The 22,004-nt window shown below is 38.4% G+C and overlaps 1 protein-coding gene across 2 annotated transcripts in view; it reads left to right on the top strand.

The window, feature by feature from the left end:
- The first annotated feature begins 6,555 nt into the window (after positions 1-6,555).
- SEL1L2 (SEL1L2 adaptor subunit of SYVN1 ubiquitin ligase) overlaps positions 6,556-22,004 on the top strand; it is a 70,875-nt gene continuing 55,426 nt past the window's right edge. For both annotated transcript variants that reach the window (XM_008256367.5, XM_051846208.3), the window contains exons 1-2: positions 6,556-6,620; positions 13,914-14,076. In XM_008256367.5, the coding sequence (XP_008254589.3) occupies positions 6,571-6,620; positions 13,914-14,076 (213 nt within the window). In that variant the 5' untranslated portion in view covers positions 6,556-6,570. The remainder of the gene's footprint in view (positions 6,621-13,913; positions 14,077-22,004) is intronic.

Here is a 22,004-nt window from a genome sequence, read left to right as displayed (position 1 = left end):
TGGAGGATTAGCCTAGTGAGCCACGGTGCCGGCCTTCCATTGCCTTTTTTAAAATGGAGCACTCATTTTCCCTCAAGATATTTTATCACTGTAACTTCAACAACTAATTCTTCCTATTGCTTTTGATTCTTCACTTGTTTTATGAACAATATTTCTTCTTGTTAAGAGTTTTTTTTATTAAAGATTATATTCATTTATTTGAGAGGTGGAGTTACAAACAGAGAGAGGGAAAGACAGAGAGAAAGGCTGGGGCCCATGCTGTGGCACAGCAAATAAAGCTGCTGCCTGTGGTGCTGGCATCCCATATGGGTGCCGGTTTGAGTCTGGCTGCTCCACTTCTGATCCGGCTCTCTGCTATGGCCTAGGAAAGCAGTGGGAGACCATGTGGGAGACCTGGAGGAAGTTCTTTTCTCCTGACTTCAGATGGGCCCAGCTGCAGCCATTGTGGCCATTTGGGGAGTGAACCAGTGGGTGGAAGACCTCTCTGTCTCTGTAACTCTTTCAAATTAATAAATAAATTTTAAAAAAGAATAAATTAATGAAGGAATAAAAACTGGTTAAGTATGACAGTCTATATATATATATATATATATATATATATATATATGGAGAGAGAGAGAGAGAGAGGTCTTCCATTTGCTGATACACTCCCCAAATGGCCACAATAGCCGGAGCTGAGACAACCCAATCCTAAGCCAAGAACCAGGAGCCTCTTCCAGGTCTCCCATGTGGGCATAGGGGCCCAAGCATTAGGACCATCCTCTACTGCTTTCACAGGGCATATCAGAGAGCTGGATCAGAAGAGGTGAAGCCAGGACTAGAACCAGGCCCCATATGGGCTGCTGGTGCTGCAGGTGTAGGCTTAGCCCACTACACCACATTGTCATCTACTTGTTAAGAGTTTTAAACAATGAATTAAATATTTGTAAGTCAGAATCCTGTTATTTCAAATTTTGCTTTGTAGATGTTTGAAGAGAGAATTTTTTCTACTTACATTATAATTTGTCTACCATTTTCTAGCAATACCGCTGTAGATATTTATGTTTGACAACAATGATTTGCTGACAGCATGAATAAACTTGATTATTGTATCTGTGCTGTTATTCAAGTGTATTTGAATTGACCACACATTTATTTGACTAAACCTTTGCTGAGTCATTCTTTCTTGGATGGAAGGTTATTTTTGTAATGGATCGTTTTTCTCCCCCTTTGTCTAGAATTACATCTTCCTAGAACACATAAGGGCAAATATGAAGAACTCTTCTGATACATTATTCTGTAAATCAGAAGTGGAAGTTGGTTTATATTAAATATGAAATTATATGTGAGGAATCCAATAGTCTGTAGGAAATATTTTCTGTAGGGGGAAAGAATTTCTTATTTTTATTTGTTTGTATAATTTTAGTGGTGATTGCACCTGGGTTTATTCAGACTAAAAGATAGTCATCCCCTAGCTCAATTGTTAATTCCTTTTATTCTCACTGGTCCCTTACGTAACTCATGATGTAAATATAATAAGATTCAAATTAATGAATTCATTATTCTTTTTCTTTTATTTTTCTGGATGATTTCTATAGTGTTTATTTCTTTGTGTCTAATTTGAATGTTAAGGTTTTAGATTTTGTCATGAAACATGAAGTACAGTGCAGCATAGGGCAAGGGAAAATGCTGAGTAGAGCTAGGGTTTCAGAAGAAAATTAGAACCTTGACAAGTGGATTGCACTAGAGCATTGTCCTCTGGTGCAAGGGGGTTGGGCTATTATGTCTACACATCAGTTAGTCAAAAACTACATGCTACCACCATCCTGTCCAGTTCCTAAATGACCTGTTAAAGACCTTGCTGAACATTCTCAAATCAATCACCACTGTCTCAGTTTCTCCAGAGTGACTCATTTCACCAATGTGATTTTGAGCTCTAAAATAATTATCTTGGCTCAGAGGCCCCTCTTGCCACTCTTTCTTCTACCAAACTTGTATTCACCTTTATAATAATTTCTCATCCCACTCGCTCTCCATGCTTCAGTACACTTAGAGTCACTTTGACAGCCAATCTGGACTGCATGACCAACTATGTTTCTCAGATTCTCATTCTTCAATGCTGGCACCTGTGGTACAGTGGGTTAAGCCACCACTGGTAATGCCAGCATCCCGTATGGGTGCTGGTTTGAGTCCTGGCTGCTCCACTTGTGATCCAGCTCCCTGATATTGTGACTGGGAAAGCAAGCCAACGATAGCCCAAGTACCTGGGTCCCTGACCTACATGGGAGACCTTGATGAAGTTCCGCTCCTGACTTTGACCTGTCTCAGCCCTGGCCGTTGTGGTTTTTGGGGAGTGAACCAGTGGATGGAAAATATATCTCCCTCTCGCTCTTGCTCTGTCTCACTGCCTCTACCTCTTCCTCTCTCTAACTCTGCCTTTGAAATAAATCAATCTTTAAAAAAAATTCTCATTCTTCACTCAAGCCACACTGCCCTGTCCTTTCACACCCGTGTTTCATTCGCATAAGCTGTTTTCTCCAAATGGAATGCCATTTTCACCTTCTTGATCTAATAAACTTCTACCTACTTTTGAAGAGTTATTTAAAATGTTACTTCAATAAAAGATGTCTTCATTTCACTTAGCTAGAAGAAGTTTCCTGCACTGATCATTTATTGTTTGGGGCCTTTCGTTATTCCTTTTACCTTTCTCATTATCAAATTTCCTTTTGAGGAATGAGGTCTTCCCCAATTTATATTTTCTTACAGGAATGTAATGAGAAGCCCTGTTATCCCAAACCAGGTCCATCAGATTTGTTCTCCATGGAGTCTGGAGCACAGTGACTTTCAGTCCATCTAAATAGCAGCATCTGCTTCTCTGCCTCCAAAAATGACTTAGTTCTGGCCTCACTCCAGAGATTCCATGAGCTTTCAAGTCTCTCAATAAGTTCCTTTGCATAAGTCAATCACATTAGGTTTCTGTTGTTTATAGAGTACTCACATAGTGCCATTCCATATTATATTGTATTATATTATATTATATTATATACATGCCTATCCCATGGTACTGTAATGGTATGGAAACAAGTCTTTCTCCCCTGCCAGGATGCTACAGTGTCATTCTATATCATATTATATTATATATCAAATGTATGCCTATCCCATGGCATTATAATTTTCTGGAAACAAATCTGTCTCTACTGCCAGACTGAAATAATGCCTAGATCATTTCATTATTAACAGTATCTAAAACTGTGTCTAATACATGATAAGATATTCAGTACATTTTGATTTGAGTGAATAAGTCAATGAATAAATGAATGATAGGAAACAAGTTGTCCTTTTCTCTCTTCTTTCTCACTAGCATCTGAAAAAAAGCAAGTGGATCCTTTTTGTCCCAAAGATTTCCTTCTAGTAATTATTAAACAAGATAATTCTTCATGAATTACACAATGACAAATGATATGGATTAAGGAATAGATTTAATTAGGAAAATTCACAATTTAAGAAGCAATAAGAGAAGACATAGATCCCCAGTTGTTCTGAAATCCCACAGAGAGGAGATCTGGGTCCAAGTCTATTTGTTATACTAACTGCTTAGAGAATAATCATGAGGAAGGGCCTTGAGGGCTACTTAAGCACCCAGCTATTTATGAAAGTCAGATATTCAGCACATGGAGATCTCGGGTCTCACAGGAAATTACATTCCATCATGCATTTAAAAGGTACCCCTAATCTGAGGGGAAGCTGAGTTTAGGCATATCCTTTCCCACAAAAAGAGGCAGGGAGAATTTTTTTCCATGTAATCCAGAGTGAATCTCTATTAGTTTTCTAAAGCTGTTATAACAAAATATCACAGACTGAATTGCTTAAACAGACATGATTTTTTTTTCACGGTTCTGAAACCTAAGATCAAAGTGTTGGCAGGTTTAGGTTCATTCTAAATCCTCTTTTCTTGGCTAGTACATGGCCACCTCCTCCCTACATCTTCACATGGTCTTTTTTCTGTATGGGTGTGCATCTCTGGTATTACTTCCTTTTCCTGAAAGGACACTGGTCATATTGGATTAGGGCCTCACTAAACAATATCATTTTAACTTAATTACCCTTTAAAACTAACTTAATTTCCAAGTAAAGTTGCATTCTTAAATACTGAGAGCTGGGATTTCCGTTTTGGAGGTGGAGGACAACAATTCAGATCATAACAGCATCTAGTTATATCTGAAGTAATGATAATGTGGACTTAATAGTGGAATGGTAACTACAGATGGCTAAGTCAGCCAGAATACTGTCCATATTGTGAAGATGTCTTGCAGGTGGTCCTAGGTAACATGACCTTTCAAGAAACTCTAACCCTGACCAAGGAAACTTCTACTCATCCTTAATCAGGAGTACTTTGTATGTTAGGACAACATCTGTGGGGAAATTAATGTTTCCATTTTTTTTGCCCCACCTGCACAGATATCACATAGAATATGGGAATGATTGTGGGAATGTAATATACCTCCTTAACCAATATTGAAATCTGTTAACCTTCCTGATATTCTTAAGTTTCCAATAATGGATTCAATTTTCAGTGTGATAACCACATATCAATTTGTATTGTTTTAAAAATGACTCACCTTGTAAAAACCTGTAACCAAACTCAGGGCTGAAGAATGAACAACTCAAACATTCGGCTCTTTGTTTACAGGTTTAAATGCTCAATTTGACTAGCTGAATAAACTTTAACTTGGATTTTCCAAACAGCCTCTAATTGTTTCAGTCAACAATAAGAACAAAAAAGTCACAAAATGTCAAGAATTCTCTATAAATTGTGTATCTGACAAACAATGAAACATAAATTCATCTAATTGGAGCATTTTCCACACTTGCCACTATCTTAAATAGTGATCTGGCATCGCTACTCCCTACTCTTTTATTCCTGAGACTCATCCCCAATATTTTTCTCAAGTGAGACTAAATAAAGCTCCCATTGGAACAGAACTAAAAATACCCAGTCATTGGCTGGGAATTCCAATGGCTCCAGACTCCAGAAGGCTCTCTTCCTCAAGTCCAGAATGGTGGTCTCTGCAAATCATTTCCTGGTTTTGCTTTTCCCAAATTTGGAAATCATGAAACTATAAAAAAGAAAATTAAATCATCATTCAGATAACACTATCTGCTAGTTGAGAACTGTTATAGTAAAAAAAAATTATTTCAATACATGTCGGAATCTAAAAGAAAACTACAAATAAAAGTAAGTTATGAGTAGGAATTTGTAGGCTAAATTGATTCTTACGTACACATATCAAGATAACTTTTCAAAATTTGTTTTCACTTTTTGAAAACATGTTGATAGAAGCAATAGCTATTCCACACACAGATTTTAGTAGTAGATATTTTACATTATTCTCCTCCCTTTAATCATAAGTATAGATAATTTATAACTCAAAGTAGAAATTAGATGTTAAAAGTGTCTGATTTTACTAAATTGATTGGATAACTTGAAACATTCAAATAATTTTTAGTTGACTTTTAAGTTTATCTGCTAAAATTTTATTTATTTAAAAAAAGAAATTGGGTAACCCTGATAGCTTGACAAGAAAGATGAAAAACAAGAGCCACTTAAAGTTACTGTGGTTTTATTAATGAGGTATTAAATCCATAATGCTTTTCTTTTGAAATGGTTTTAGGTGTGGTTTGCCTATTCAGAGATTTCACTGAGTATTACAATAGACTTTAAAAGTCATTGTGATATGCAAGGCTCTCTCTCTCTCTCTCTCTCTCTCTCTCTCTCTGTGTGTGTGTGTGTGTTTTGAGTGGAGAGAAGCTATAGTCTGACTCTTCCTCCAAACAGCAGTGATTTAAAAATTGTGTAGCATTTATAAAGGTTTGGGAAATATCAGTATTGTAGCAGTTTTAATTCCTTTCCATTTCTTTATTTTCCTTAAATCCTGTGAAACAGAATTTGAGCCCTCACCCCACAAAGCAAGTTATTATTGGCATTCTCTGTGTCTTCTCCAAGGTCTTAGGTCCTAGGGAGGGAGAAAACCTTATGTACAACAACATTTTTGAGAACATTCTCTGATTCACTCCTAAGTGCACACTGGTCATCTTGGAGTTGCCTGTTGCTCATGTCCTTATGTGCTCTTGGAATCTTATTGTTCTGAGGTTTATGAACCATGCTCAAACAATGGAGCTGTTGCCACTCAGGACCAAGAGGATGGTGCTTAGGATCCTGCTTCTAGGATATACCAGGCAACTTGCTTTCTGCTTGCAGATTTTGCATCTCTTTTCTCCTACTATGAGAAGCATCTCTTTATCTTCTCTGCCCTCCAAACTGTTTCACAAAAGACAGGAGAAGGCAAAGTCTGCCTTCTGACCTACCCATGCCCCTGAGCTAGGGAATAACATCAAATGCGCTTCTTGAAATGCAGAGGCTAAAAAATAAGTAGAGCAAAACCTAAACTAATGTTCCACCATATTATGCCAACACATGATTTTTAAAATATAAAACATAGAAATATGTTCACAATTTTCCTTGTTTGTTCATATTTAGTAAGAAATCAAGCAAAGGATAATATCACAGATGAAGGGGATGAGCTATTTAAGATGGGCATCAAGATTCTCCAGCAGTCTAAAAGCCAAAAACAAAAAGCAGAGTAAGTCTTTATCAAGTTATCTTAGCCAACTTAAACTTCCACATTGTGGGGGAAAAATTAATTTTTTTTCTTATTAATAGTTTATTGGTATAATAAATGACCCTATTCATCCATAAGTTTTGTTTTTAAAAGGATCAAATGATATATATCAACCTAAACAAAGAGAACTGTGTATGAGATTGGCATCCCTATATCTTATGTGAAAAGCAGAATTAAGGTACTGATCTCGAGCACTCAAGCAAAAATATTGTTGGGGCTTTAATTTCCTAGATAATTTAAATGGCGTAAAAAGTGTTATTTGAATTTAAAAGGCTGCTTCTGCATAACTGATCATTTGTACAGAACCTTATGGTTTTTAATACGCTTTCATATATGTGGTTTCATTTTATTCCCAGAACAGTCTTTTGAGGTAAGAAGAAATTCATTTTTTCTCTTTAAAAAGTCATAAACAAAGATTCAAAGATGTTAAAGTGAGGTAACTCGAATACACAGCTGAGAGGTGACCACAATGGGGCCACATGTACTTACCCCATGTCTGTTGTTTCTCTTTTCATTCATCTACTTTGTCTAAAGGGACACAAAAATATCTTCTCCCACCCGGTAGAGGAGCACAATTTGAAGGCTCTAGTTAAACATGGGATTGAATCTTAACTCTATCACTTAACTGGGTGATCTTGGCAGGTTACTAAACTTCTTTGTGCTCTAAACAATACAGTCAATCAAGCTCTTAGAACAGTTCCTGAGACATAGTGATCAGGTAATAAGTTGGTTTTTTTTCTATCTCCAATCTCCTAATTCATAAGTGGAAGATAGGAGAGCAAAGAAAACAAAAGTTTTTGAGCCAATAGTAGAAAGAATGGGCCCTAAACCTCCTGCAGGGAGACATCTCTTGCTTTCACAGTGTGTAGGCACATCAGCCCATAGGAAGCATCCTAGAACTGCAGTAGCCAGTTCTAGACACAGCAGCAACAGAATATATGAACGATGTTTAAAACCCAAAATCTCTAAGTATGAATATAGAGGATAAGGGTCACTCAGCTGTCATCCATATTATAACAATGTCAGCAACTACTTTTTACTAGTTATTACTCTAGGTACTTTATTTTTCTTAATGCAGAAATCTTTTATTTGCTTAATAAGATCTATTTTCAATTAACTTTATATGCATAAGATTAACAATATACAATGTAAGTACAAAGTTTAGCAAATTGTTGAAAAAAACTGTTCCTCAACAGTCGAGACAAGGACTGTTCAAAGCTATCACATCTCGAAAAGTGTCAATTGCACTTCTATAGATTACCTTTTAGGTACTCTCAGTTACCACAGATCAGGGAGAATATATAGTATTTATCCTTTTGGGATTGGCTTATTTCACTAAGTATAATGGTTTCCACTTGCACCCATTTTGTTGCAAATGAGATTTAATTTTTTTTACTGCTGTAGTATTCCATGGTGTACATATCCCATGATTTTTTTATCCAGTCTTCAGTTGACAGACATTTGGATTGATTCCATATCTTGGCTATTGTGAATTGAGCTACAATAAACATGGGGCACAGATAATTCTTTCCTATGCTGATTTCATTTCCCTTGGGTAAATTATCTGGGTCATAATTACATAATTACATAACATAGGTCTACATTCAAATTTATGAGGTAGCTTCATACTGTATTGCACAGTGGCTGTACCAGTTTACATTCTCATCAACAGTAGATTAGAGTACCTTTTTCCCTATAGCCTCACCAGCATTTTTTTTTTGCTGATTTTTGTATGAAAGCCATTCTAATGGAGGTGAGGTGAAAACTCATTGTGGTTTTGATTTGCATATTCCTGATGGCTAGTGATCCTGAACATTTTTTCTTCTATCTATTAACCATTTGGATTTCCTCTTTTGAAAAATGCCTGTTTAAGTCCTTTGTCTATTTCTTAACTGGGTTTATTGTTTTGTTGTTGTAGAATTTCTTGAGTACTTTGTATATTCTGGGTATTAATCCTTTATCAGTTGCATAGGTTGCAAATAATTTCCCCCATTCTCTCAGTTGCCTCTTCACTTTGCTGAGTATTTCATTTGCAGTACAGAAACTTCTCAATTTGATGTAATCCCATTTGTCAATTTTGGCTTTGATTGCCTGTGCCTCTGGGATCTCTTACAAGAAGTCTTTGCTTATGCCAATGTCTTTCAGGGTATCCCCAGTGTTCGCTAATAATTTGATGGTATCGGGTTGTAGATTTAGGTCTTTGGTCCATTTTGAGTGGATTTTTGTATAAGGTGTAGGGTAGGGGTCTTGCTTCATACTTCTGCATGTGGAGATCCAGTTTTTTCAGCACCATTTGTTGAAGAGGCTGTTCTTGCTCCAAGGATTGATTTTAGCTCCTTTGTCAAAGATAAGTTAGTTGTAGATGTGTGGATTGATTTCTGGAGTTTCTATCCTATTCTATTCCATTGTTCTAGCCATCTATTTTTGTGCCAATACCAGGCTGTTTTGTTTATAAATGTGCTCTAGTATATCTTGAAATCTGGTATTGTGATGCCTCTGGCTTTATTTTTGTTGCATAAGATTGCTTTAGCTATTCTGGATCTCCTGTGTTTCCATATGAATTTCAGCATTGTTTTTTCTATATCTGAGAAAAATGTCATTGGTATTTTGATTGGTATTTCATTGAATCTGTAAATTGCTTTCAGTAGTATGGACATTTTGATGATATTGATTCTTCCAATCCATGAACATGGAAGATTTTCTCATTTTTTTTTTTGGTGTCTTCTTCAATTTCTTTTTTTAATGCTTTGTAACTCTAATCATAGAGATCTTTGATGTCCTTGGTTAAATTTATTCCAAGGTATTTAATTATTTTGTAGCTATTGTGAATGGGATTGATCTTAGAAGTTCTTTCTCAGCTGAGGCATTGTCTGTATATACAAAGGCTGTTGATTTTTGTGTGCTAATTTTATATCCTTCCATGTTACCAAACTCTTCTATGAATTCCAATAGTCTCTTAGTGGAGTCTTTTGGATCCCCTATATATAGGATCATGTCATCTGCAAATAGGGATAGTTTGACTTCCTCCTTCCCAATTTGTATCCCTTTTATTTCTTTTTCTTGCCTAATGGCTCTGGCTGGAACTTCCAACTATATTGAATAGCACTGGTGATAGTGGGGCATCCTTGTCTGGTTCTGAATCTTAGTGGGAATGCTGGGAATGCTTCAAACTTTTCCCCATTCAATAGGATGCTGGCCATGAGTTTTTCATAAATTACCTTGAATGTGTTGAGGAATGTTTCTTCTATACCCAATTTGCTTATTTTTTTTATCATGAAAGCATTTTATCAAATGCTATCTCTGCATCTATTGACATAATCATATGGTTTTTGTTCTTCAGTTTATTAATGTGGTATATCACATTAATTTGGGAATGTTGAACCATCCATGCATACCAGGGATAAATCCCAGTTGGTTTTGGTGAATGATCCATCTGATGTGTTGCTGGATTTGATAAACTAGTATTTTGTTGAGGATTTTTGTATCTATGTTCATCAGAGAAATTGATCTGTAGCATTCTTTCTCTGATGTTTCTTTTTCAGGGTTAGGAATTAAGGTGATGCTGGCTTCATAGAAGGAGTTTGGGAAGATTCCTTTCCATTCAACTGTTTTGAATAGCTTGAGAAGAATTTGAGTTAGTTCTTCTTTAAATGTCTGGTAGAATTTAGCAGTGAAGCCATCTGGTTCTGGGCTTTTCTTTGCTGGGAGGGTCTTTATTACTGATTCAATTTCTGTCTTGGTTATTGGGCTGTTTAGATTTTCTATGTCTTCATTGCTCAAGTTAGTTTGGTTATACATGTCCAGCAATCTAGTCTTTTCTTCTAGATTTCCTGATTTGTTGGCATACAGCTCTTTGTAGTAATTTCTGATGATCCTTTTTATTTCTGTGGTGTCTGTTGTTATAGTTCCTTTTTCATCTCTAATTTTATTGATTTGGGAATTCTTCCTCTGTTTTTGGTTAACTGGGCCAATGGTGTGTCAATTTGTTTTTTTTTTTTTTCATTTTGCTAATCTTTTGTATTTTTTTGTTTCAATTTTGTTTATTTCTTCTCTAATTTTAATTATTTCTTTTCTCCTACTAATTTTGGGTTTGGTTTGCTATTGTTTTTCCAGGTCCTTGAGTTGGATTGATAACTTATTTATTTAGTGCCTTTCCAATTTCTTGATGTAGGCGCCAATTGCTATAAACTTTCTTCTTAATGTTACTTTTACTGATGGTATCCTGTAAATCTCCAGCACTGTTTTTAAGTTTCCAAATGCTTCTGTTTTTTGGTCTGACTGTGAAATTTCTAGAGATTTATCTTCTAACCTGGATATTGTTTCTTCTGCCTCACAGAATCTGTTGTTAAGGCTTTCCACTGCAGTTTTTTATCTATTGAATCCTTCAATTCTAATATTTCATTTTGATTTCTCTTTAAAATTTGAATTTCATGAGAAAAATTTTCTTTCATGTCACATCTGGATTTCTTTAATTCATGCATTTGCTTCTAATTACTTCTAAGTAATCCTACGATCAATTTTTTGAATTCCATTTCCAGCATTTCATCAATCTCTTCATCTTCACATTCTAGTATTAAAGTGTTGCTGTGTTTCTTTGGGGGCATCATGTTGTCTTCCTTATTCTTGTTTCTTGAATTGCTACACTTCTTTTTAGATATTTGTGGCGATGTGGATATATTTTGTTTTCCCTCTGATGGCTTTTAACTTTGGACTATGCCTCTGTGGCTTATTGGAGTTTCTACACTTTCAGTGAATACCCAGAGGCATGTGCTGGGTGTGGTGAGGAAGTTCTGTTTAGTGCTCCAGGGTGAAGAGACTGTCCAAGGTGACACCCAAATTGGGAATGTTAAATATACTCTTTTTTTTATTATTATTAGAGGAGAGGTTTTTATCAGTACTGTAGGCATAATTTCACATTCATTTTCTCTCCTCCAAGGTGACCAATGGCTGGGTGCTAGCCCCAGTGGGTGCAATATTCAACTGTGCTACCACAAGTACTACACAAAGGATCAATGCAGTCCTCGGTGTTAGCATGGGTCCCACAGCAATGATCCTCACCATTCAATCAGGGAGCCTTGAGCATGTAGAGCTGCCCACAGTGACTGCCCAGAGACCCAGCCACACCCTGTACCCTACCACATAGCCACAGTGTTTTCACAATCCCAGCTTACAAGACTCCCGCAGTCACGTGTACCCAGCCCCCTATCGGTTCTCTCAGCCAGACTCAAGCATCTCCTTTCAGCTGGTTCCTGGGTGTGCTGACACAAACTGGCACAAATGTTATATATGTCCAAAATGGTGCCTGCCCTCTCTCAGGTAGTTATAGAATGCCAGTACTGGGTGGTCAGAGAGAGAGAAACATGCCCCCTCTTTTTCCTCTAGTTTGCCAGGTACACAGTTCCTACAGGGTTCCAAGCTGGATTCAAACCTGGCTCTTCCTAAAGCTTTTGAATGTCCCTAGGGGTTGTCATGACGACACTGGCGTAAAATGAGGCCCCCAAAATACAATTCAGTACAGTGCAGAAGTCATCACACTAGGGTACCCACTGAGTAACAACAGAGAATTCTCAACTAGCCCAGCTATATGAGAGAACAATGAGAGTTATGAGAAGTGGCTAATCCATGAGGTTTCAGAGGAGCTCTGCTTATAGTAGGAGAGCCCAAAAAATCAGGGGCCCACTTGGTATGCCTCTTCAAGTCCAAAGACTCTCTGGATTCAGCATGACAAGCAGTTCCAATGTAGAAATGATACTAGCCCTTTTGATTCATCAACACCCACATCCTGGGCAGAGTCATTCATCCAGTTAGCCTCTTCTTAGGTATGAATGGGGGACAGTATTGAATATGCAAGCACTGTTAAAAGTACAGAAGTTATGCAAGCATATGTCAAAGACACACAAACCTGTCTGAGCAAGTAAGGAAACCTCAGTGACAACCACCAAGTTTGGTCCTTCATTAAGGACCCTCAACCAAGAAAGTTGGGAGATAAGTTGCTGACATGCCCTTGGAAAAGCATTTATCCTGTGCTCCCCAGGGGCCCTCCTTAGCATAGCCCATGCTGGATCCTTTAGAAATTATCCAGACACGTAACTGAATTTTATTTTTGAAAACTGGCCCTGCTTCCCAGTTTCTCCTGTTTTTTTTTTTTTTTTCTTCTCTTGGATCGCATTCCAGATATTAATCTTATCTAACCACCAGAGACTTTCTCCAGCCCTAGATTTTTACCTTATATCATCTTGGGTTTCCTAACTTGGGAACCCAGGTGCTCACCCTGCCCCCAGGATCAAAAGTACCTAGAAGGATTTGTTCTGCAGCCTGTTGCTGCTTCCTGAGACTGGATATAATGCTAGATATACTGAATATACTATGGGATAACTATACATCCCATCTCAGCTTTCTGTGCCCTGGTCTGTGTTGGTGCCCATGTCATCTCAGCAGGAAGCCATGTAACTGAAGGACTCAAGGAGGTCTGTATCCGGTGTCAGGCTGTCTTCCTGATATCTATCCTAGAGTGCAAGGCACTTGCTTTTATTGGCCTTTGAAACCTTCCGCTTATTTCCTTCCAGTTTCCAGAATCTTAGCTTGCTTTGGCCACAGCTAATTTCTTTCTTGACCTCTGGCTCCCAGTTTTTCCACCAGCTCTTATCCATGAGAGCACTGATCCTCTATTTTGATATCTAGGACCTGAATGATTGTCTGAGGCTCTTCTTGCCCAGACTGTTCTGCTCCAGCTTTGCCCAAGAGGGGCCTGTTTTAGCATCAGTATGGATAGACTATGCATAAAGTTTAGCCTCCTGCTTATTCTAAATTGGAAGCAATAGATTTGTGTGTTTTTTTCCTGTATTTGAGTCAAAGTTACAGGTTAGAGGTTAATGTTTTCTGATCTTGCTACCAAAAAAGGAAGTTACAAAAGTGAAAATAAATCCCAAAAGTACTCTTTCTCTCACACATGTTTTGACCTTGCAAGACTCTCCATCACTACTTGTTATACAATTGCAAATTAGGTCCAGGTGACTTCTGACTAGGACTCAAAAAAATGCAGTGTAAGGTAATCCTAAGTCATCTCTATTTTTAATCACTGAATTTTCATACCACTTACAACTTACTTATAGGAGAGCAATTATTATGCTATAAAACTTAAAAATCAGTGCTGTAGTCTCAAGTATAATAGATCCTACCAGGTAGAAGTAGTATGAAGGAAATAAGGGAAAACATCATTTTTGAAAAATTTCCAACTTTATGTCTTTGAAACAGAGCCTATATACTCTTTGCAAAAGCAGCTGACATGGGAAACTTGAAAGCTATGGAGAAAATGGCTGATGCTTTGCTGTTTGGAAATTTTGGCATGCAAAACATAACTGCAGCTATCCAATTATATGAGTCCTTGGCTAAAGAAGGATCTTACAAAGCCCAAAATGTGAGTTTTGAAAGAAATTGAAAGCTTAAATAACTGCATCCTGAAATAACTACAGACAAGAAACATGTGAAAGGAGTTGAGCAATAGTATTCCAACCCAGACATAGGGAGGTGTTGAAATAGTGGTGCTGTGGTAGGAATACAGCAGGAGCCCTGGGAAATTATTCTAGCTCCAAACCCATGGAACAAAATGGAACTGTTCCCTAAACCACCTTCCTTATTTCATGTCCATGTATGTGTGTGTTTTGAGAAACTTAGGGGCCTCTGAACCTCTAACATAAATTTTATATAAAATATATTCACCTATACAAAGAAAATGGAAACAAATCTGTTATCTTAAGGTGATTTGTTTGCCTGATTTTTACAAGTCAAATATTTTGTAAGCTAAATATGTTTCCTTTTCTATGTTAATAAATGTATTTTATTCTGAGAATCACATAACCATTTCATGGAAAACAAAAATTTTTTAAATAACATTCACATGCCAGCCATCCTGACTCAGGACTGTTAGTATTGCTTTGTATTTTTGCTTGACTTCTTTCTGTATGCATCTCTTTTTTACAACATCTTAATTTCAATGCAAGTGCATATATTTCTGGCTACTTCACTTAATGCTATAGCAAAGGCATGTTTCATGTTGCTATATTTTTTGTATGAAAACAGTTCTTTTCCTGATTACAAAAGAAAGTTATGCACAGTAACAACACAGTAAAATCTGAGAATGCAGTAAGTATGAAGAAGAAAATAAAGATATCCAGGGGTGGGCATTGTGGCTTTCAGGTTATGCTGTGCTAGCGACACTTGCATCCCATATTGGAATGTCTGGTTCAAATACTGGTTGTTCTGCTTCTGATCCAGCTCCTCTTAACATTTCTGGGGAGGCAGCAGATGCTGATGGTTCAAGTACCTGAGTCCCTACCACCCACATGGGAGACCTGGATGAAGTTCTAGGCTCCTGACTATACCTTGGCTCAGCTCTGGTTGTTCTATACATTTGGAGAGTGAACCAGCAGGTGTGAGGTTTCTCTCTCTCTCTCTCTCTCTCTCTCAAGGCTGAGTGCTAAGCCAGTGCTGAGGGCAACAACTCTAATGTATGACCATTGGCCATGTATTATCACAGCCATCTTTGTAGAAGAAATCAAGCCTTGCTGATGATGTAGGAAATGTAAAGTTGGAGATTTGGGGATGGCTTGTGGTAAGGGAGCAGGTGTTCTGAACTCAGAACATTTGAGCACCTGTAAGTCCAGATTCTGCAGTCTAATAACTCTTCCATCTTTTGTTCATGTTTTTTAATATCTCTGAAAAAATTAGTTCTCCTGAACTCAGATTACCCAAATCTGAAAGAAGGGATTGACAGTAATATACACAATCTTTCACAAGGTTGCTATAAGGATTAAGTAACATCTGCAAGAGCCCTTAGCAAATGTTAGAGAACAGTAATGAATATTGTTGTGTTATGATTTCAGTTTCAAAAGTATCTTTTGTATCTGTCAGTCCTGACTTCATATCTGAGCTCCAACAGAGACCCCTGTGACTTTCCTCTCTGAGTCTCTATTTCCTCATCTATAAAATAGGTATATTTATCTAGTATATGTGTGTTTTGACTCAATGAAGACCCAAAGACAGAACATGAGTAAGGACAAACTTATGACCCAAAAGGCTGACATTGAACTGGTATGCAAAAATCAGTCATGCTGTTTATTGACATGCTTAAATACTACAATATATAATGCTACAATATCACCTAAAAAATAAACCTCTGCAACCCCCTCTTCTGCCCTCCCTGACATCCTAGTCACCCCTATTCCTCATTCACACTCCCCTCCACTAAAACTCTCAATGATCCAGCAACCATGGTGTTAATGTCTAGATAAGCAGGGGACCTCCAGAAGCCTACTCCAGCACTGCAGCTGAATTCAATTATATTGTTTTGCTGGCTTCAATTCTATATGTTCACTATCATTTCTGTCATCACTCTGGAAAATCTGCTTCCAATGGCAAATCATTTTTCAGTTGATTTTTTCCTTATGCAAAGAACAACTAGTTAAGGTTATTTCATGCCACAAACAATGCTTGTTTCAATGTCTGGTTGTTAGGACAAGGCTGGCCACCAGCCGTACTGATAATGGTCTTCTAATAAGCCTGCTGGATGACAACCTTTCTTCTCTGGCTATTAATGCCAGCCTGATATAAGAATCCTGCATGTCACTGAAAATGACAAGGAGAGACAGTTAGATAGATAGATAGATAAATAGATAGATAGATATAAGGAGAGAGAGAAAGAGATGGCGATAGAATAAGAATGAGGGTGCCTGATATATCATGGAGAAGAATTGAATATTATACACTGCAATGTAATATATGGGAGGATCCTAGCATACCAGAGACCATATAGAGACCCAAAGTAATGAAGAAAAACAAAAAGGATAAAATTCACATTATAAAGTGATATTGAAGAAATAGAGGGAAGAAACACAATTTTAGGCAATGTACAAAAGGAAGCCACATGAGGGAAAGGAGGCACAATTATTTCTTTACATACACCTTGAATTGCTTTACTGGCAAAAATCCAAGTAAATTGAAGGAAATCTCAGTAGGGGGAACAAAAGAAATTAAGATTATGAGCTCAGTTCATTGCACTGATTTCCAAAGAAGCTGTACCTTCTGTTCAAGAGAACTATTAATTAATGGAGTAGTCTTCATGAAAATGGTGGAAATGAGGAAATTCCAAGCAATTATACCCTACAAGTTATGCTGTGAGATATTGCATTCTACCAACCTGAAGGCAGATAATTTATGTATTTTTTATTTCTTTAATTCTCATCCAGGAGGCAGAAATTCAGAATTACATATACTCACACTGTTCTTAATGTGGATGCAATGTTCTCAGTAGGAAATTTGCCTGTTAATTTTCCAAATAAAATGATAGGATTAAACCTCATTTGGCCAAGAATCAAGAAGTTGATCATTTATATTATATGGCCCTTAAAGTTTAGTGATGATTAACTCTAAGTGGTATGCTTTGTGGCTATTCTTTTCTTTTTTTTTTTTTAATTTTTTTTTTTTGACAGGCAGAGTGGACAGTGAGAGAGAGAGACAGAGAGAAAGGTCTTCCTTTGCCATTGGTTCACCCTCCAATGGCCGTCGCGGCCAGCGCGCCGCGCTGATCCGATGGCAGGAGCCAGGTACTTATCCTGGTCTCCCATGGGGTGCAGGGCCCAAGCACCTGGGCCATCCTCCACTGCACTCCCTGGCCACAGCAGAGAGCTGGCCTGGAAGCGGGGTAACTGGGACAGAATCCGGCGCCCCAACCGGGACTAGAACCCGGTGTGCCGGCGCCGCAAGGAGGAGGATTAGCCTAGTGAGCCGCGGTGCCGGCCTATTATTTTCTTTTTTAAAAAAATGCTTTTCTGTTAGATTCTGTTTGGGGGTATGTATTATCCTTGATATCAGAAAACATTATCAACTCTGGTGCATGCAATCCCTTGGTTACATATGCAGAATCCTCAAAAAGTTCATGGAAAAAATGCATGTTCTGGACAAACTGCATATATTTCGATTTTTTGCACCAAAATAAATTTTCTTTTAATTCTGTTTTCACACAAGCTTTTTTTTTTTTTTTTTTTTTTTTTTTTTTTGACAGGCAGAGTGGACAGTGGACAGTGAGAGAGAGAGACAGAGAGAAAGGTCTTCCTTTGCCGTTGGTTCACCCTCCAATGGCCGCCGCGCTGCGGCCAGCGCATCGCGCTGATCTGAAGGCAGGAGCCAGGTACTTCTCCTGGTCTCCCATGGGGTGCAGGGCCCAAGCACCTGGGCCATCCTCCACTGCACTCCCTGGCCACAGCAGAGAGCTGGCCTGGAAGCGGGGCAACTGGGACAGAATCCGGCGCCCCGACCGGGACTAGAACCCGGTGTGCCAGCGCCGCTAGGCGGAGGATTAGCCTAGTGAGCCGCGGCGCCGGCCCACACAAGCTTTTTGAAACCCCTTGTAGTTTAAAATCAGAAAACTCATTCTATCATGTAACAATAACCATAATTGATATGAGTAAAAGGTAAAAATATATGAATAGCTTCCTGTTTTACTGTGTTTTGTGATTTTAGAATAATTCTGTCCCAAAGATTTCACATGTTTTCCATTTATTTCAGACCTGAATTTTAGAACTGTTTTAAGGAAGGTCTATTGTTAGCACTGTGCTACTGCTAAAAAAAATCATTTTTATTACCAATCTAATGATTACTTTGATAATTCTAGGATTATCTGTGTAGAGAATTTCTTCTTGATGTTAATGCTGTCTTTGTATTAAGAGTTCAGACAGTATCTGAGTTGCTCATTAGGGTTGATTTCATACTTTTCTTTGGTATACAATTTGAGCTGAAAGTAATGATCACAGGTGCTTTCAAACATCATACAATAATTAAAGGAAATTGCTTAATCATTTTTCTCATTTTTAATAACAATTTCTTATATAAAAAGTAAAAGGAGGAATATTTAAATTTTAAATTATTGTGAAACCCAAGTAATTTACTTCTAAGTACAATAAAATATCCTTTACACTTAACTCTTTTCACTCAAATCCCAGCTACAACAATGCCTCCTTAAAAGCCACAGCACACCAGTTGATTTTAGAATCAAAAGCCTGACCTTTAAAAAATACTGAAAGTGTCATTAATGTCATCACTTTTGTATAGCTTCTCTCTTGACTAATAACATTTCTCTTTTCTAGATGAAGATTTAATCATTCTATAATCCATCTCATTTCATCTCACCCTTATCTCAGAACAAGATCAATTAAAAACTGATTATTGTGAAATTGTTAGGTTATGATGCCCATGTGTAAAGGAATAGTCCAGTGCTAACAATAATCAGCATATTTCTTACATGACAATTCAAACATTTTTTGCCTTTCTTTAGTACTCTGGCATGCTTTAAGCAATGTAAGAAAACTAATAATAAAATAAAATGAAAATTGAGCTCTCCAAAGGATTCAAAATCACCCATTGTTATTTTTCTATGAAGCAAGAGAAAGAATGACCTTGGGTTGGTTTTTCAAGGCTGTTAAAATCATGGCTTTAGCCTTTATTTTTTAGAATGAGCTTTATATAGAGGAACACTTCTAGTTACAAAAGTGAAATTTAACTCCCACACAATCCACTTCACAACTTCATGAGCCCTAAGATTTCTCCAGGAAGATCAGACCAGAAAGCACTCTAGGCTCTGCACAAAATCATACACTGTTGGCGAAAGCATCCTAAAACACAAGCCCATCCCAAGAGAACAGTGTCTTCATTTTCTTATATAAAGATCAGTATATGTGTTTACTGTCAAGTGTCAAAGTTTCTGCATACTAAACCATATTCTAAATTGAGCAGAATCAAAAAGTGCCAAGAGTTGCAAGATAAATAAAAATATAATATTGGATGGAAATTGCTCCTTAAAAAAGAGCTAATTTAGCCATTTTAAATACACAAGAGTTAACAGAGCTCCAGGATTTCAGATGCCTTCTATTTGTAATAACAGCCTAAAGGTGAAATTTCTTAAGTAGGGAAACTTGGAGACCAAAGAGGAAGTGGCAGGATCATAAAAGTTGTATGAGGTCTGTGTGTGTGTCTGTGGGTGGGTGGGTGGGTGTGTAGTTTTACTTTGGGTGTGTGTATTCAGTAAATGACACAAATTATACTTATTAACCAAATACCTATTAGTGCTTTTATGCTTTTGGAAAATGAACTCTTCAGTCAGTATCCTATTTTTTTTTTTAAGAGCTGGATTGGAAGAGAAGCAGCTGGGACTAGAACTGACGCCCATATGGGATGCCGGCGCTTCAGGCCAGGGCTTTAACCCACTGTGTAAAAGCGCAGGCCCCAGTATCCTAGTTTTAAAAGTAACACAGTTGTTTGTCTTTGAAATTTTAATAAAATTTCTAGAAATTTTCATTTTCTTTTTTTTAATTTTATTTTATTTATTTGAAAGAGTTAGAGAGAGAGGTAGAGACGGAGAGGTCGGTCTTCCATCCACTGGTTCACTCCCCAGATGGCCCCAACAGCCAGAGCTGCGGCAATCTGAAGCCAGGAGCCAGGAGGTTCTTTCAGGTCTCCCACGTTGGTGCAGGGGCCCAAGGACTTGAGCCATCTTCTACTGCTTTCCTAGGCCATAGCAGAGAGCTGTATTGGAAAAGAAGCAGCCGGGACCAGAACCAGCGACTATAAGGAATGCCTGCACTTCAAGCCAGGACATTAACCCGTGCCACAGTGCCGGCCCTGAAAATTTCATTTTCTATTTTGATTGAATTATGAACCTTGATGTGTCTTGATTTTATGGAGACATTTTACAAGGTCTTACATGATGATTCACGAACTAGATGAAAAATAGAAATATGGGCTTGATAATGGTGAATAGAGAGTGTTAATTGTAAAGGGCTTATGTCAAGGTGAAAGCAGGTCTCTTTTTTTTTTTTTCTTTTTTGACAGGCAGAGTGGACAGTGAGAGAGAGAGACAGAGAGAAAAATCTTCCTTTTGCCGTTGGTTCACCCTCCAATGGCCACCATGGCCGGCGCGCTGCGGCCGGCGCGTCGCGCTGATCTGAAGGCAGGAGCCAGGTGCTTCTCCTGGTCTCCCATGCAGGTGCAGGGCCCAAGGACTTGGGCCATCCTCCACTGCACTCCCGGGCCACAGCAGAGAGCTGGACTGGAAGAGGGGCAACTGGGACAGAATCTGGCGTCCCGACTGGGACTAGAACCCGGTGTGCCAGCACCGCAAGGTGGAGGATTAGCCTATTGAGCCACGGTGCCAGCCGAAAGCAGGTCTCTTAACAGTACTCCTCAAGATTCTGCCCATGACTCCTGTGCTTGTCAAATATTTCATTAATTAATAAGTTGAGTAGCTAAAACCATACTGTTGGTAATACGAAGGATAGAAACAAAGGCATATTACCGAGGATCATACATAAAATATGGAATACATAAGAATGGTGACAGGAGTGATAAAGCTGTATTTGGTAGAGCCTTAAAAATAATAGAAACATGGGGCCAGCACTGTGGTGCATCAGGTTAACGCCCTAGCCTGAGGCGCCAGCATCCTATATGGGCTCCTATTCTAGTCCTGGCTGCTCCTCTTCCAATCCAGCTCTCTGCTGTGGCCTGGGATAGCAGTGGAGGATGGCCCAAGTCCTTGGGCCCTTGCACCCATGTAGGAAACCCGGAGGAGGCTCCTGGCTCCTGGTTTCGGATCAGCGCAGCTCCGCCTGTTGCAGACATCTGGGGAGTGAGCCAGCAGATGGATGACCTCTCTCTCTTTCTCTCCCTCTCTCTGTAACTCTGTCTTTCAAATAACTAAAACAAATCTTTTACAAAGAAAAGAATAGAAACACTAAAACTTTTACAATTATCTTCTGACCAAAAAAAAAAAAAAATAGTGTTTTGACTCTATGGAGAGCAGCAATGAGGAGAAAAAGTGATATAAATTACCTAAATCACCATCTGTCACTGTGAAGTGACATAGAGAGAGGTAGAAATAGAAAGAGAAATGTCCTCCATCTGCTGATTCACTCCCCAAGTGTCTGCAACAGTCAGGGCTGAGCAAGGCCAAAGCCAGGAGCCAGAAGCTTCATCCAGGGCACCCACATGGGAGCCAGGGGCCCAAGTACTTGGGCCATCCTTCACTGTTTTTCACAGGCCATTAACAGAGAGCTGGATCAAAAGTGGAGCAACCAGGACATAAACAGGTGCCCATATGGGATGCCAGCATCACAGGCAGTAGCTTTACCCACTATGCCACAACACCAGCCCCAGAATGCTTTTCTTTTTAAGATTTATTTTTATTTATTTAAAAGGCAGAGTGACGGACAGAGAGAGAGAGAGAGATCTTCCATCAACTGATTCACTCCCCAAATGACTACAATGGCTAGGGCTGGACTAGGAACCTTCAACTCTATC

Source organism: Oryctolagus cuniculus, chromosome 11 (genome assembly GCF_051225735.1).
Source record: "Oryctolagus cuniculus isolate XC-2025 breed Fujian yellow rabbit chromosome 11, ASM5122573v1, whole genome shotgun sequence".
In the NCBI taxonomy this organism is placed as follows: Eukaryota; Metazoa; Chordata; class Mammalia; order Lagomorpha; family Leporidae; genus Oryctolagus; species Oryctolagus cuniculus.
This window is presented reverse-complemented; position numbering and strand designations above follow the sequence as displayed.